Genomic DNA, 17,784 nt, shown 5'->3' with positions numbered 1-17,784 from the left:
ATAACAACCAGGATGCCCTTAACGCACTTAAGAAAAACCATCTGATATATGTATCCCTCAATGTGGTTTGAAATTTCCTTTGGCCTACAAAGGAAAATATTTTTAGCACATAGCACACTTTGTAACAGACATATAAATGCACTGAAAATATAATTTTAGGAAAGCATCTGGGTTTGATCATCCCAACTCCAAATAGGTCCTACTTTCTCAATATAAGAAACACTACAACACTTTGCTATAAAATATGCAGCAATCACTGTGACATTTTCTCATAAACATTTCATTACTGGTCCTGTTTGTTTGTTTAGTTTTTTTATGCAGTAAATAATGATTTAAATATAAAGCAACATAAAAATGAGGTTTCTTCTGAAGCATTTGGACCCCATGTCTTCCTATGCTTCAAACAGCAGCCGGTGCTCACTAGACCTTCTCCCAAAGGATATTTAGGCAACAGGAATAAATGAATATTTTATTTGCTTATCTCAAAATGTATCTTAGAAATAACAGTTGCCACTTTCTACGGAAAGAAATGACCTGCAGTTATGACTGATCTGCAGGAATTTTGAGACGAATTAGCCCAGGAAAACTTTTCTCATCTGTTGGCTCAATAGGTTAATATCTGTGAATAACTGATCTGAATCAGAAGCAAGTGCCTACTCTTCAGTGAGCAGCCAGTGTCAATGCTGTTGCACACCAATTGTCACTTCAGATCCCCTCACCCTCATAACTTTTCGAGTAGGAATTTTCTAGTGGAAGAAGAAGGACACAAATAGGTTTCTCTATAAGTTTGTGACATGAGGATAAGACATAAAGTTATCCCAACACTACCCAACCTAAGAATGAGTTTTAAATATGAAGCCAATTCAAGATGCCAGAGATGGAAAAAGGAAGACACAAAAATTAAAGGCTTTTCAGAGTGGTACCTGGGCAAGACTCAGAGGAGGTGCCTTTCCTCCAGGCCAGTCACCTCATTCCCCTAAAAAGCAAAACAAAGCAGTCTCAGAGAAGGTGAGCAACTTGCTCAGGGCACACTGTCCAGTGGCAAAAAAGCTGATTCCAGAGCTATATTTAATGTATTAGTCACCTTCTTCCTCCAGTATAGGGTTAGCTGTGCTAAACAACCTTCACTGTAATGTGCTCTAGGAAGACATCAAATGGGATATAACACAACTGACTCTCTTCCTGCACCCAAACTCCACGCTTATTTGTTAACCATGACAGGACAAAAGCCATGGACTTGAGTTTCGCTCTTCAAAGCAAAAAAAGAGGATACAAAAAACATCCCTCTGGTGTATTAGCAGACACATAAAGACACTTTTTGTTTGGCAATTTGCTTTTTCTCATTTATTTTGGTGAGCTGGTATTTATTATCTAATTTAGTTTCCATCTCATAGGAGGACTGCCTGTATCTTTCCAAAGACAAAGACCTAAGCTGCTCTCTACCAACACTCAATTCACTCACACCAAGAACACACCAGCATTTTCATGCAGTGAATATGAACATTTCTTATGCAAGATACTCAGTCCAGGCACACAGGGCCTCCTTTAGAAAGGGCTAGTGGAAGAAGGGTGTGTGTACCTATCTATGGCACCTAGGATGTGAGATCTGCATTCTGCATCCACGAAAGAAAAGGGAAAAACAGTTTCAGGAGGAAAAAAAAGCAGTCATTTATTACATTTCAAATCATCACTGCCTGGGGCCCTCTGAGATTCCTTTATTAACTATTCACAGATCTTTGTGAAGACTAAGGCAAAGGCTGAATCAGCTGAGTTGGATTAAGCTCTACTAAAAATACAAAAGACCTCATCCATGGGCTGAGACCTGAGATTCCTGGATTTGAGCTTGGCTCTGCCACTAACTAGAGCTCTGAGCTTGGGCAGGTGATGGCAGCTCTCATGGGCTCATCTTCCCATGGTGGAAAATAACACATTGTTCAGGCCTTGTCCCCAGCCTGAGGTTCTAAAGCAGCCTGAAAGTCATGCAAGATCAGAAAAGACCAGCCACACCCAAGAGTATTAAGCCACACAGACATCTACTGCACCTCTACCTGGTACTGTATCATGGTCTCCACAGAAGAGAAGGAGGAAGAGCAGCACTGGGCTTTTCAGCAGCCCCTGTCGCTGAGGACTCTCCTTAACAGCAGGGTGCTCTGGTGGCAGGAGCTAGTACAGGTCTCTGTGAGCACTGTAGAAGGCCATTGTGAGAGCCACTGCTGCAAAGGCCCAGATGCCAATATTAGCTCAGAATGTGCAATGTCACATAGCCAAAGACCTGAGCAGGAGTATACACCCATGTATATAACCCACTGAGCTGTTGCTCCTCAGGTTGGAGATAGGAATAATATGAACATTAAATTATCTGTTGGGTGTTTTGTTTTGTTTTTTGGTGGAACTAGGAATTAAACCCAGGGCCTTTCACATGCTAGACAAGTACTTCAATACTGAGCCACAGTCTCAGCACTTTTTAGTTTATTTTGAGATGGTCTCACTAAGTTGCCCAGGCTGACCTTGAACCTGTGATCCTCCTGTCTCAGCCTCTGGGATTCCAGCATGCCTGGCCTAAAACCATCTGTTTTAATGAAGACTCTGCCAGAGTACGTCCTCAGCCTGATGAAGAGAGGATGGGGTAGTTGTTCTTAACAAGCAGAATCAATTTTTCCCACTGACTGAAGTTTATAATCTGAAGCAGATATCTTTGTCCTAATTCTTTGAGTTTATATGGCTCCTTCCTTCTCAAGAACTCTCTAGATGAAATAAAGCATCACTACGGTGAAATCCTACTAAGTGGTAGTGCTCAACTGCGAGAGATGTAGTAGTCTTTCCTTAAGTGAATCTCTCTGGTGCACAGTATTTACAAGCCTGAAAAACAGGTAATGCTCATATGTTCAAACACAGCCACCAGACTGCACCTTGAGGACAGTGACGTGGCTCACTTACACAATGAGCTGGCTGATGGTGACTGAGTTGGAGCTTAAAAGCTGAGCCGGCAAGTTTTTTGTTTTCTTAGAGACTTAGCCTCCTGCTGGACAAGGCAGATGCAGGAAAGTCAACCTCTCCCACAGTCCCACCCAGTCTCCAACTCTGGGGCAGATTCCTCTTGTGCATTACAGAATCATGATTGGTTTGCAGATGCCCCACAGATCCTGAGCTCATGGCAGGGCATGTGCCCTCTCAGCTCTGCACATGCAATGCTTGGCATATTCCTTCAACAAATAAACTAAACCTCAAAGCCAAGTATTTGAACCAATCAGGAAGAGTATACAATTGAAGGATTCTAAGAGTTTAGAATGTACTTGGAAGACAAACTTCTGACAGCGTATATCCTGGAATGTAACACAATTATTGAGCTCATCAACCAGTCCCAGCTATAACTATGCAGATTCTGCTTTATAGGTAAGGAGTGACAGCCTGAGATCTATAACTTTAAATGGGCTCTTGGACGCTGCTGATATCCAGACCCCCCAGAGCGTCTCTAACCCAAGTCAGACCCATACTTCTTGCAAGAACCCTGCTCTAACTCTTTCTTGAAACCCATAGGCACACAAACCACGGCCAACTGTCTCCATGAAATGGACTGAGCCAAACAATCTTTTCAAAGCTAGCGGCTCCTGCTTCCTTTTCCTTCTGGTTCAAAGGGCAGAACAAATTTATCCTTAGTCCACCAAACAAGTATATTTGATTTCTGTCCATAGTATCACATGCCTGAAAATGTCTGTGTCCAACTGGGCCTGTTCAGAATTTTCATTCTTTTTTTAAAATATTTTTTTAGTTGAACACAATATCTTTATTTTATTTATTTTTATGTGATGCTGAGGTTCGAATCCAGTGTCTCACCCACACTAGGTGAACACTCTACCACTGAGTCACAACCCCAGCCCTGCAGAATTTTCATTCTTTTTAAAGGAAAAAGTTTTCAAATGCTCTTTATCTAAATCAAGGAAGCCACCCCCATATGACTTTCTCTGAGCTCACTTTAAAAATACATGTCCAGGGTGAGTAGCTCGGTGATAAAGCACGTGCCTAGCATGTGCAAGGCCCTGGGTTTAATCCCCAGCACCACACACACACCTCCAATGTGAGCTACTAAAGGTCACGGCTGCCCCCCCCACCTTCCCCAGGGTGCTCCCTTGTACTGGCAGGGGGGTGGGCACACCGTCTGCAGTATGGCACATTGCGCTTGTTTCATGTGGCTTCACACTTTCTCCTTTGAGGGCACCTGTAAGGTTAGATGACCCCCAGCCCCCTGCACCTGCTCTCTGACAGATGCCACTGGCCATCTGCACTGGCCATCTAGTCAGTGCTGTTTTTTAAAATGGATCCAAGTATATGAATAGCTCTGGACAAGAAAATTCAAAGTTGAAAACCAAGGAGTAAAAAGTCAGTCTAACTCTTTCTCTCTGTCGGGTCACCTCCTCCCTTCCTGGGGCGGAAAAGCTGGACCTTCTGCCCAGGGAGCTGTCTGCCAGGGAGGGCTGCTGGGCCACCTAACCCCATTAGAAAGCTGCAGCTCCAGTTGATCACTTCTTCTAGAGCCTGAAGAAGTGGCTCTGGAATGTTGTGGGCACTCTCTAGGAACACCACATTAAAGTTGCTATGCACTCCGGCTATGTCACCTTACCAAGCAGCCCCCACTGCGACCTTGCATTCCATGTAAAACAAGAAACCATAAACTTGTTCCTAACAAGAAGGACAGAAAGGGAGAAGATCGCTTCTCTAAATAGTGATCAAAACTCATTCATTTGCTGGATTTCTTCCCTGTTTTAAAAATGCAGTCACCCTCCTAGATCTTCAGGGGTAGATGGCCTTGGTTTGAGTGCTGCAGGGAACAGGTGTTGGGAGAGACCTGAGAGTGAGGCTGCTGGGAGGGGCTCTTTCCCCACTGCTCCAGCTGCAAAAGCTCCTCCCATGGTTCACTCAGCCCCCCCACCCCCATCACTGAGACTTGACTGCCTGATGTGGCTCAAACTCAGTTTTCTAGCACCAAACATGGATTATGTGGCCCTCCCTGCCAATGATGGCCTTCTCCCCAGTATCTCCCTGCCCACACTCTTATCTGCCCTGTAAGAATAGCTTCAAATGACACCTCAATTATTCTTCCACAATGGAAATGACCTGTTTTTTCTGAATTCTAAAAGTTGTTTTTTGTTTGTTTTTGGTTTTTTTTTTTCCTCCCTTAGAAGAGGTCAATATATCTGGACAATATTGAATCAGATGCCCCAATAAACAACACCCATCATGGACCTTCTGTGATTTGGCTCTCTATGGGACAATGGACCCTTCCTACATTTCTCTTGTATCACCAGACATGACACTTGGTTTTTTGATTTGTTTTGTTTTGGGTACCAGGGATTGACTTCAGGGGCCGAACTCGACCACTGAGTCACATCCCCAGCCCTATTTTATATTTTATTTAGACACAGGGTCTCACTGAGTTGCTTAGTGCATTGCTTTTGCTGAGGCTGGCTTTGAACTCATGATCCTCCTGCCTCCGCCTCCCTAAGCACTGGTATTACAGGCATGCGCCACTGCGCCTAGTGATGTTTAGTTTTTGTGGACTGGATAAATAACATCACTTGGGTTCCAAAAATATGTCTGAAGCATATTTCTCTATAGAGGAATAAAATAAAGCAAGGTTGTCTTGAGTGAATTTTATAGGCCATTTTAAAGGAATTCACTAGAAATAGTGAATAAAGCACGTGCCTAGCATGCATAAGGCCCTGGGTTTAGTCAGAAAAATAGAAAAAGGGGACTAAGCATCGGTGTGGACTAAACTGTGTCCCTTCATATGTTTAAGTCCTAGCCTTTAGTACCTCAGAATGTGAATATATTAGAAACAAACCCATTAAGGTAAAATAAAGTCATATGTGTGGTCCCTAATCCAATATAACTAGGGACCTTAAAAAAAAGAGATAAAGATAGAAATATTGGACACACAAAAAGACCCTGGGAGAACACAGTGAGAAAGTGACCATGTATCTGCAAGCTACGGAGTCAGTCTTAGGATAAAGCAAACCTGCCACCACCTTGATCTTGGACTTGCAGTCTTCAGAATCATGAAGAACAAATCTGTATTAAGTCACCCATTCAGTTATAGCATTCAGTTATGCCAGCCCCAGCAAACTAATGTGAACACTGAGTCCCAGGGGCCCAAAATAAGGGAAGTGAAGCTCACAATGAAAGGATTTTGATAAACTCTCTTGCACCCCAGTCGAGCAGTCCAGCACCTGGAAGAGTCTGTTAAGGGCCAGGCACTCTGAGGAACTGTAAGTGACTACAGAGCCTCAGAGCTTTGGATGCTGCCCTACATGAAGCCAGAGACCTATTCAACTTATCTCCAAGGATCCTCAACAAGATGTTCAGTCACTTAGAAAATGTGAGTTAAGCTACTGAACACAAATGACAATGAAATTATCAAGAGCCCCCAGAGTGTACCACAGTATGGCAAGTACTGTCGCAAAGAACCAGTGCATATAATTTGAAAAATACACTTTCTCTGGAATTTGAAAAATAACCAGTCTTGGTATCCTTGACTGACCATTAAGTGCAGCATTCTTATGAGACATCATGGAGATTAAGAATTATGTTGATAGTATTACATCAACAATATGTGTAAAGGAAGCCTACAAATTATTCTCCTAATGAGCTAGCTGTTTTTCTCTATGCTAAAGAGCATATCCTGGGCTACAATGACATAAAGGCTCCTGCATGAGGTCTTATCAAGTTTCCTCAATTCTGGTGACTGCAGCATTTTTCTTATAAGACAACATTTTTTTATCATTTGCTTGTGTGGCCTTTGGCAGGTATTTGCTTGGGAAGAGGTGGCATTTTCCCAAGATGACAAAATAATGTGTGGTTCTAAATTCTAGGATCCAAGAACAAGCCTGGGAACTTGAGCTGATTCCTGCCTGTTTCTGGGGCACACCATGTGGTGGGCCATCAGCCATCTTCTCTCCTTCCTGCTGCCACTGCTGCCAATGATTTCTCCAAAGAGATGGAGGCACAGAAGGGTCCTGAGGTGCACCTACTCGGGGGTGTAGGTATCACCGCTGTGTTCAGACCTCAACACACAAGTCCACCGGCAGTTGAAACTGGGACTGCAGCCAGGCTGGGAATTCCTTCGTGCCCCTTGAACGCCTTTTGTGAACACGACACTCTGTCACTTTACCTACCGGTGGGACTCATTCCTGCTGTCATGGCAAACCAAGGCCATCTGTGGATTAGCCGGCTGTCTTTACTTACATGATTCACAAAAATACAGATGCCTTCAATCATATCGATGCTGTGGGTGATGATAAGGCATTATGCACTCAGATTTTAATGTAATCAACAGCCTTCAAAACAGGCCACAGCTATCATCATAAATGTTCTAGTCGCCACATTTAAAAAATGTAATAAATAACAGGTAAAATTAATTTAATAATATGGTTTATTGGGTATACAGTTGTCTCTCAGTGTATGTGGAGGATTGGCACGAGGAAACTCACAGATACCAAAATCTGATCCTCAAGTCCCTTAGATGAAAGGGTGCAGCAACTGTATCACATCTACACCCACCCTTCAGGTACCTCCAGATGACCTGTGATACCTAATACAATGTAAATGCAATGGAAACGGTTGTTTTACAGAACTGTTTAGAGAATAATAAGAAAAAAAGCCTATGCCAGGTGTGGCGGTGCACATCTGTAATTCCAGCAGCTCAGGAGGCTGAGACAGGGGGATCCCAAGTTCAAGGTCAGCTTTAGCAATTTAGCAAGGCCCTACACAACACAGCGAGACCCTGTCTCAAAAATAAAAATATTAAAAGGGCTGGGGATATGGCTCAGTAATTGAATGCTCTGGGTTCAATCCCTGATACCAAAAGGGAAAAAAAAATCTGTAAATGTTCAATGAAGAAGCAATTTAAAAAAAATATTTTTGATCCATAGTTGAATCTATGGATGTGGAACTTGCAGGTACGGGGGCCAACTGTATGTGTGTTGGGTTGCAAAACACACAAAACACCAATTCAACATGCAATGATATTTTTAAAAACATGAAATAGCTTTCTTTCATTTTTTTGTAAAAAGTATTCTATGTATGAATTTTAACATTCCATCTCAATTCCAATTCTAAATCTTAATCAGAAATCCTTGGTTTCTCTTCATATTTCATAAGATCTATAGTTGAAAAAGTAGATTTTTTTTTCAATATCCACATTGTTCATAACAGATTTATTGGATTTTTAAACAAATCTAATAAAGATTAAATTTAAATCCAGCTCCTCAGGTGCACCAGGTACACTTCCAGGACTTGACAGCCATGTGAAGCTGGTAGCTGCTGTCCTGGACTGTGATCCCTGGGTACTACTACGTGCCATGGCCATGGCAGGGAAGTGTCACCTCAGGAACTGCAAGGACAAGCCAAGTTTCACCTGCTTCTGGGGCTGAGAGGGATGGTGTGAGACACACTCACACTAGCAAGAGTGTGAGACAGCTTGTGCTGCACACTAATGCAGAGAGAGGGAGACGTTCCAAGGAGAGAAGAGCACGGAAAAGAGGCTAGTGGTGAAGTTTACAAATATTTGCAGACTGATAGTTCTGGCTGAGCATATACCTGGAATGGTGGAAATAAGGTTTAAAAAGGTAGTTTGGGGCAATACTGTGGACAGCATCCCTCAATAGGCCAAAGAGCATTCTAAGCGCATTGTCAATGGGGAGGAAGTTTCTGGTGAGAGTGGGTTTGAGCTGTTTTAGAAGCCTCACTTGGCATTCTGTGGATGATGCCTAGAAAGGGGAAGAACTTGGTGGCTAAAAGACCAGTCAGCCACTACACTAGACCAAGCAAAACATGTCGAGAAAATGGTGGAGGTGCTAGGAGAGGAAAGGGGAAAATATGATCAAGTATGTACTTAAGGATCTCCGGACTGGCAATGAAGGGAGGAAATCTTAGAAGGGTGGAGGAGTCTGAATTTTTTTTTTTTTTTTTAACTCAGGTTGAGTCTTAATTCTTCTTCTTCTTTTTACCTTTATTTATTTTTATGTGGTGCTGAGGATAGAACCCAGTGCCTCACATATGCTAGGTAAGCGCTCTACCACTGAGCCACAACCCCAACCCCAGTCTGGATAGTTCTTTAGCAATTAAAATAAGTAGTGCTAAAGAAAGATTAGATGGAAAAAAAGGTATCCGAATAAATCTGCAAACAAAAATGATTAATATAGCTGGTTGTAGTGGCACAGGCCTATAATCCTAGCAGCTCAGGAGGCTGAGGCAAGAGGACTGCAAGTTCAAAGCCAGCCTCAGCAAACAGTGAGGTGCTAAGCAACTCAGTGAGACCCTATCTCTAAATAAAAAACAAAATAGGGCTGGGGATGTGGCTCAGTGGTCAAGTGCCCTTGAGTTCAATCCCCGGGGTGGGGGGGAGATTAAAATACATATGTGCACCTTGGATGAAGAAGAACCTTACAGTCAACAAGAAAAGGAATAAAAGTCTATTTATAGAGGTGACAAATTAGTAAAATGTGCAACTTTCTTAACAATAATGTGCAGTTGGCTCTCCATATCCACAGACTCTACATCCCTGGATTCAACCAAGGATCAAAAGTATTAAACAACAACAACTACAACAAACTACATCTGTATTGAACACACAGAGACATTTTTCCTTGTCACAGTTTCCTAAACAGTATTGTGTAACAACTGTTGATGGAGCCTCTGCATTGTATTAGGTATGATAAGTAATACAGAGTAACTCAAAGGATCTAGATTATGTGCAGATATCCTACCACTTTACATATGGGACTTGGCCATCCAAGGATTTGGATACCCACAACAGGCCTTGGAACCAATCCCTACACATACTAAGAAATGACTGCATACTATTGAGAAAATTCAGTTATGATACTATGCATTAAGAAGCAATGCAGCTGTTAAAAGTATATTGCTCTTTGAAATAAGGCAGACTCAAAGTCAAAGCTTGTATGTTTTCTCTTATATGGCTATAGAGAGAGAAAAAAAGAGGAATCTTATGAAAATAGAAGGGAGACCAGAAGGGTAGAGGGAGGAACTCTGGGGAGGAAGGGGGAGGTACTAGGAAATGAGATTGATCAAATTATCTTATGTGCTTATATGATACCAAGAATCCTACCATTATGTATAATTAAAATGTATCAATAAAAATATTGCTCTTGAAATGTATTAAGGATAACTGCTCATGACATAGTCTTAAAAAAATGAAGTCTGGATGATAAAATTCCAATTTTATTTAAAAAGGGCACAGCAGGGAGGATGTGAGAGGATGTACACGGAGCGTGGTTATCCTGGGGAGTACGACTAAGGGGTTCAGGGTTGTTTACATCTCATATTCTGCTATTATTTCAACTTGCTATAGAAAGCACATTGTTTTTACTTTTAAAAAAGCAGATAAGCTGGGTATGGTGGCACATGTCTGTAATCCCAGCTACTCAAGAGGTTGGGGCAGGAGGATCACAAGTTTGAGGCCAGCTTGGGCATTATAGTGATACCCTGTTCCAAAAACAAAATGAAAAGGGTTGGGGTATAGCTCAGTGGAAGATATATATATGAGAGAGAGAATAAAGAGAAAAGGGTAAAATATGTATTGGGATATTTAGAATAATGACTAAAAGGATATGTGTAAAAAATAATCTCTTGGTCATTTTTTGTGTGTTGTCATATTTTTATTTATCTTTTAATTTTTTGTGATGTGTGTGTATGTATATGTGTATGTGTGTGTGTGTATATATACACACACACACATACACATATACATACATACACATATAGTTTTTTTTGTTTTTAGTGCTGGGAATTGTGCCAGGGTTTTGTGCTTGCCACTGAGCGACATCCTCAGCCCTGTGGTTCTTACTGATACACGCAACAGTGACATACTCATACATGTACATAACATAATTTGATCATCTCATTCCCCCATACTTCTATTCCCCAGCCCACCCCTCCCTATCCCCTTTTACTATTTTAAATTAGTACATACAATGCCATACAAGCGGGCCTCATTGTGATGCAGCCGTACACATAGACAGCTGATTCTGTTACCTTCTTTCCCCACAACTCCCGGCTCTCGATCCCTTCCTCTAATCTCTTGGTCTCCTCCCATTTTCATGAGATCTCTGGGTCATTTTTATTTTTATTTATAAATTTTTAAAACATTCTAACATAAATGTTTAATATTTCTACAGTCAGAAAAATGTCACAAAGTGAGTAATTTACCCCACTGAGGGCACAATTTAAGTCTCTCTGGAAGATCAAAAGTCATAGGGTGAGGTGCTCTTTAGAGATGTTGATCCAATTTCTTTTACTTGGGTGGCGCTCACACTCACCTCTGTTGTTGCTGTGGCTATTTTATTATTTTTTTTTAATGACTTCCAATCAATGTGGCAAAAAAAGGAAAATCAAGGCCAACCACAAAGCCAGCCTTCCTAAGACAAAAAGCCTCTGTAACCGCGGGGTGAAAACCTGAGCAGGAGAACGTGACTTCCCTCATGAATGACTTCAGCTGCTGGGGGCCAGAAATGTTGGAGAACAAAGAGCAGGGAGGAGTCTCACTACCCAGTCGCCATTCCAGGGCAGGCATGCTAGGAACTTTATATCATCACCATGGGGACGAAGGACAAGCCCCCCCCCCCCCCTGCACCTGAAAGCTTCTGCAGCCTGAGGTCTCAGGTCCTCCCCACGCCTTTTGCACAAGTGGAAACAAAAAGAAACTTTCCAGGAGTCTGGAAGGGCTGAGAGCAGACCAATGACCAGCAGCCACAGAAAGGGAAGAGGAGATGAAAAGGTGTGCCACCTGGTCACCCAGCGACAGGACACTGTGCACCAAATCAGGGTCCTTCTGTCTGCTGCTGAGTTTTTACTAAGGAGTTCAGAACCCAAGGAAAGAGCAGTTATGTCTTAAAGACAATTTACAGCCAGCTGGCCTCTTCGCACCTGGCTGTTTTGCCAGCAGGGCATCAGTTCATAGCAGAGATTCTTAGGGCTCACAAGGCAAGCTGGCGCTCATGCAACCAGACCTTGGAAAGAGCACGAGGCTCACAGGCAACTCTTTCCCTGCTACCGCCCTTCCCCCTTTAATGAAAAACAACAGCCTCCTGGTCCTGGCAAACCCTTCCTCTCCAGGGGAAGGTACAGACCCACAACCCAAATGGGACATGCCAGCTCTGGGTGTGAGATTAAGAACATTTTCTTTTTCCTTCCCTCTGGGCTAACTGCTGCAAGTAGCTGCCTTGTCCCAGGCCGTGAGGCCCTTACAACACTCTGGCTTAGGAAGACAACCATAGGCAAAGGGCTTCAGACTGTCCCCGACCCCATCTAAAGCATGAAGGGCCAGGCTGCAGTTCTGACCAGAGGAACCTGAACCCGCTCTCCCAGGATATTCTGCATGGGGGTGTCCTGGTCTATAAGTCACCTTCTTAGAAACTGAAGGGCCCCGGAGCTGCCTTGCTCCACTCCATTTTGTTCTATTGTTAATTCTCTTTTGTTCCCAGAGGATTGGGCCAAATAAATAACTTTTAACAGGTGACATGCACTCCTGAACTAAAGGCAGAAAGTTCTTTTTTAGGAACAAGCTAATGATGGCTGGTGGCAGACAATTTTCCCAAGTGATAGGAAAGAATAGAGAAGTGAGTTGAGGGACGAAAAGGTAATGGAGACACCCTGCCCCCAGCTCCTTCATTTCATGGATCACAGACATTGATTGACACTCAGACACTCCCAAGGGGAAGCTCATATAACCAGCCATGAAACCAGAAACAAGTAGGTCACAGGGGCTGCTTGAGCTGGGGCAGAGCTTCTCACTGCCACGGGAGTCCACCCTCAGCCACTAAAGTCCACCACAGTGGTGTGCAGCCGCCCTCACTCAGACAGGGAAACTCCAGGCCAAAGTGTCCTTTGACTACCTTGTCTGGGATGACACCCTCAGATTCCCCAGGGCCCAGTCTCTTGCTTGAGTCAGCATTTGGGTTGGTGAGGGGCCTGGGCTGCCCAACAGGCTCTAGGAAGCTCAGGACCCGGATGAGGATAGGGAAGAGGAGGATTCAGGTCAGGTGACTCAGATGGGACTAGGGCTGGTCAGGAAAAGGCGTCTCCCTCAGAACCACCCATGGACTGAAAGGGAAGGAGAAAATCTTGACTAAGAGTGAGCCCCAGGCCCCCAAACAGAGAAACGACTCTAAGCAGATAACACAGGTGAGGCCAGCCTGAAGTAGGAGGCTCTTGCATACCGGGGAGGGAGGCTGAGAGGCAGGTGTACTGGAGAAATAAGAGAAGGAGACGTAAGTATCACAGGTGAAGTGAAAGCTGTCTGCCTATTTGGCTATATCCAAAGAGTAGAGCTAGAGGTCAGCTGCCCAACCCTGGGGGCATGAAACTGTTGCCTAGTGACACTACCCAAAATATGGCCCATGCTCTGTAAGAACCCATTTAACACACAGTACAGAGGACAGCATCATGTCTACTGTTCTGGTTTGGACATGAGGTACCCCCAAAAGCTCCGTTGTTAATGCAGGACTGTTTGGAGGTTAAGTGATTGACTGTGAGAGCTGGAACCTAATCAGTCCGTCCTAGTTTGAAGGGCCTTGGTGGTAACTGGAGGTGGGGTGTGTCTGGAGGAGGTGAGTCACTGGGGACGTGCGCTGGAAGGATGCATCTCCCCTGTGGCCACTTCCCTCTCTGTCTCCTGGTCAGCTACGAATGGAGCAGCACTCCTCTACCCCACCCTTCTGCCGAGATGTGCTGCCTCGCGTGGGCCCAGGACAATGCACTCAGCCATCTGTGAACCCAGAACCCTGAGCCTCCAAATAAACCTTTCTTCCTTTAAGTTGTTCTTGACAAGTATTTTGGTTACCTGTCACAAAGGCCGACTAACATCCACCCATAGCATCACAATATATTGAAACAGTAGCCATAGGAGTGCCCCCAAATGGCACACTGAAGTGCAGTGTTTTCCTGACTTAGGGACACTCCACCTCAGCAAGATCATCACGTTTATGTACATGTACAAAAACCATATCATGATTGGTGGGCTGAGCAGTCTGCTCTCCATAGACTCCTGAAGCAGTTATCTTGAGCATACCTTTGGCATTCCAGAACTCTCAAGCCAGTCTCGGAAGATGTTTTCAACAGATAGATCCTGCCTTTGAAAAAACAACAAAAAGTAAGGGATTAAAAAGTGACAGCACTTACTACACAGAATGCTTCCCTCTCAATACTCAGGCATGTCCCAGCATTGTTCTTCCAGAAGGAGAGTTTCTTTGGAAAATGAACAATGCTACCCTGGGTTTAAATGTGGGAGGAAACCTGATCAAATCAGTTCTCTCCCATCAAGCACATTAACTGCACATGGAAATGAAAGAACCACAAGCACACCATAGTAGTGGGTTTTCATGCTTTCAAAGAAAACTTCTGGGGCCAGGCTGGTGGCACATGCCTATAATCCCAGAAACCCAGAGGCTGAGACATGATGATTGCAAGTTTGAGGCCTGCCTGTGCAACTTAGTAAGGCCCTAAGCAATTTAGTGAGACCCTGTCTCAAAATAAAACATAAAAAGCACTGGAGATGTGGCTCAGTGGTTAAGTTGAGGCACCTCACCAAAAAAAAAAAAAAAAGAGAGAGAGAGAAGAAAAGAAAAAGAAACCTTTTGGTTGGGAAAGTCAATTTGGGAGGGTAAGGCATACTCCTAGGACACATTAGTCAGGGGTGCTTCCTAGAGAGCAGTGGAGGAAAGTGAAAACTGAAGAGTAAAGCACTTAGTGCTTCAAATATAAACTTCATTGTAACAAACTTTATAATAATGATTTTTACTGCAACAAGTAAAAATAATGCACACCATTATCAGACCACAGAGAGGCTTAGGTATATGGAATTAGTATAGCTTCCACTATCTAATTTTCAAGTAGGCCAACATCAAATTGGCTCAATTTAAAGATTGCCTATTACATCAACTGAATTTTTTTTTTTTTTTTTTTTTTTTTTTTGCTTTCATGCCCTGCTGACTTGTCTACTCCTTAAAATTACTAAGTATATATTTAGGAAGGGCAGCTCCGAGGTTATATCTTCCCATCTTCCCTGGCTAATTTGAAGTTTAAAGCAAACCCATCCCCTTCTTCCCTCTTCTAGATAATTCCTAGTCATGCCCAGACTCTCTGCTTACAGAGAGGCCTTCCTGGACTTCTCAGAGACTGAAACAAGGCCTCCCCTGTGCACACAACACCCACTGTGCTCCCTATCCTCCATGTCACAGCATTCAGCCCAGTTGGCAACTGACAGTCACTCAATAACTTGACTTTCACTGTTTCCTCCCAACAACGAATCTCTCCGGAGCTAATCTAGCACTTAAAACAGTCCCTGTTGTACAAAAGAATTCCTATATAGATTTTTTTTCCTTGAATGAATAAAGATACATTTTCACTGTTAATTCAATAAATATGATTTCTTTTAAAGAGAATATTCACCTTTCCCAGAAAGATGTTCCAAGTTGTTAAGCTCTGTATCTTTTAAAATTTTGCAGACATACACGTGCATGTGCACCTGTACATTTCCTCCCTTGCTTTTGGAATTGTGGAAGCAGTTGTGGAAAGATGGTGTTTTCTGCAATGTTAAGGTGCTGGAGGGCCAAGCCCTGCGCCCCTGCCTCATGGGCAGTGTGGAGGAAGGAAAGAAGGAAGGGGCTGGAAAAAGAAGGGATAACTAATTCTGTCTTCCTTTTCTTTCTCCCACTGATCACTGGTGCCCCCTGTCTTCTCTGTCCCAGTAAAAAGTTAAGGATGCTCAAGAAGGCAACCACTGCTACTTCAAAAAAGAAAAAATGCAGGGAGGGAAAGAAGACTATGTAGAGAAAGGGGTCAGGATGCACATGGATGATGAGGTCCCTCTGTGGGACTACCAGGCAAAAGAGAGAGGATAGGATACAAGAGGACAGAGGGATGAGACCACCTCTCTAGGTCATCCCTGGACATGCCTCCCAGGAAACCCAGTGCCACGAGCAATGACTGATTGGCCAGGAAAGGAGAACGTGGCTGGCTGGACACTTAGGGAGCAGCAACACTGAAAAGGTCAGAGAGAAAATGGGGCTCTGACCCCAAATGTGGGCAAGCAAGCTGGAGTTCCCACCGGGGCCTCTGCAACAGCTCAAAGCCCAGGGCTGCTCAGGGGTAAGGGCGGGAACTTGACTCCTTCACCAAATGAAGTATCCTCCCCAGGGGCACATGTGGAGGCAGGTAAGGTGGGGTCCCTGCAGCCATTCTAAACATGAAAAGGTCTTCAGTTTAGCAGTCTTGCTACCATATAAGTAATAAAGATTACTCTTTTCTGCCAGTCTCACACATTTCACTAGGAAATAAAACGACATCAATTTTCCTTAGACATAGGTAGGACAATGTCCTTCACTGACACTGTTTCCAGCCACAGAGGAGATACCACGCGTGACCTTCTGGGGCAAAACCTCTGTCCTCCATCTTCTTGACACTGAAGAAGCCGGAGTGAGGGGCCTGCTCCTGAGCTGAGCTGAGCTGCACGTGGCATCTTGGGAAAGGGGCCTCCTCAGAACTTCCAACACCAAGAGCAAGAAGCAGGCTTCGGAAAGGATGTGGAAAGGACAGGAAGGATGATTCAAGGGCAGGTGCCCTGGGCCCAGGAGGGAGGTCAAGGGAACTGGGATCAAATGTCGTGAAGAAAGACGTTTGGGAGGCGACTTGATGGCCACGTTTGAGTGATTTTGCCAAAGACAGCGAACAGCTGCTGCGCAGCACTGTGGAGGTTGGACATGAGGACAGGACGGGAGTCTCCTGTGAGGAATTTTCACCTTACGGACACTTCTCTAAGCGGCCTGGAGAAGGGGCTGCAGTGGAGGGCTGGAATGTCGCCGGGAAAGGCCGAAGCCCTCGCCAGAGCGGGAGGAGGGCAGGAGAATGTCTCTGAGTGGTGGACACTCGACGGAGGTCCACTGGGCTCAGATTCTGCGGAGAGCTGGGATGGAAAACCCAGCAAGTGACTGAGAGACATGTGACAGACACCCATCTGCATGCCAGCAGTTCTTGCAAAGCTGGGGCTCAACTGCTGTGGAAAGGGTCCACCTGCCTCTGTGGGACAGGGAAGGAGGACGGTGGGAGGAGCACCGCAGAGATCCTGAAAGGCGACAGTGCCAGAAGTATGTCCTGGTGGGAGGCAGTGCTATCTGTCCTGCCCAGGGCAGGAAGGGAAGGGATGCAAAGACAGGGAGGGCCAGGCTCCACTCAGCCCAGCTCAGGCAGAAATGAATCAGGGTGTCCTGTGAGGACTTTGGAGGCCCCAAGGCTGAACCCTGGGCCTGCCACGGAGGCTATGAAGTGGCTGTAGAATGAATGACAGGAGAGCAGGGAGACAAGGAAGAGTACTTGAGGGAGAAGAGGCTAGAGGTAGGGATTCCGCAGGGGAGGCTGCTGCTATTTCAACAGGAGGCAGTGAAAGGTGAACTGGATGTGGTGTGTCGGGGTAGAGTGGAAGGTGGCATCCAAACTGTCCTGTTGGAGGCCTGGGAGACAGTGTGGCATCCTGGGCCCCATCCATCTCTGCAGGATGACCCTCCACAATCTGTCCATGCCTTGGTCCTGTCACCTCTGAGGCTCTGTTCATTAATGAGTGCTAAGGAGAATTCCGCTTTCCCATATCTGGTGCTTGTGCACATTCAGACATTGTTACATAGCAGCACTAAAAACAAAGCAAACAAAAACTCCTCTACCTCCTCAAAAACTAGGGATGAGACCACCATATGACCCTACTATTCCACTCCTCAGCTA

General features: G+C 44.5%; 1 protein-coding gene across 6 annotated transcripts in view; it reads right to left on the bottom strand.

Moving 5' to 3' along the window:
* Positions 1–17,784, bottom strand: part of Aopep (aminopeptidase O (putative)) — a 304,665-nt gene that overhangs the window by 84,346 nt on the left and 202,535 nt on the right. For all 6 annotated transcript variants that reach the window (XM_076837045.1, XM_076837048.1, XM_076837047.1 and 3 more), the window contains one exon: positions 14,084–14,144. In XM_076837045.1, coding sequence (XP_076693160.1) covers positions 14,084–14,144 — 61 coding nt within the window. The remainder of the gene's footprint in view (positions 1–14,083; positions 14,145–17,784) is intronic.

Source organism: Callospermophilus lateralis, chromosome 17, assembly GCF_048772815.1.
Source record: "Callospermophilus lateralis isolate mCalLat2 chromosome 17, mCalLat2.hap1, whole genome shotgun sequence".
Classification (NCBI taxonomy): domain Eukaryota; kingdom Metazoa; phylum Chordata; class Mammalia; order Rodentia; family Sciuridae; genus Callospermophilus; species Callospermophilus lateralis.
Note: the sequence above shows the minus strand (reverse complement) of the source record. Positions and strands in the feature narration are given on the sequence as shown.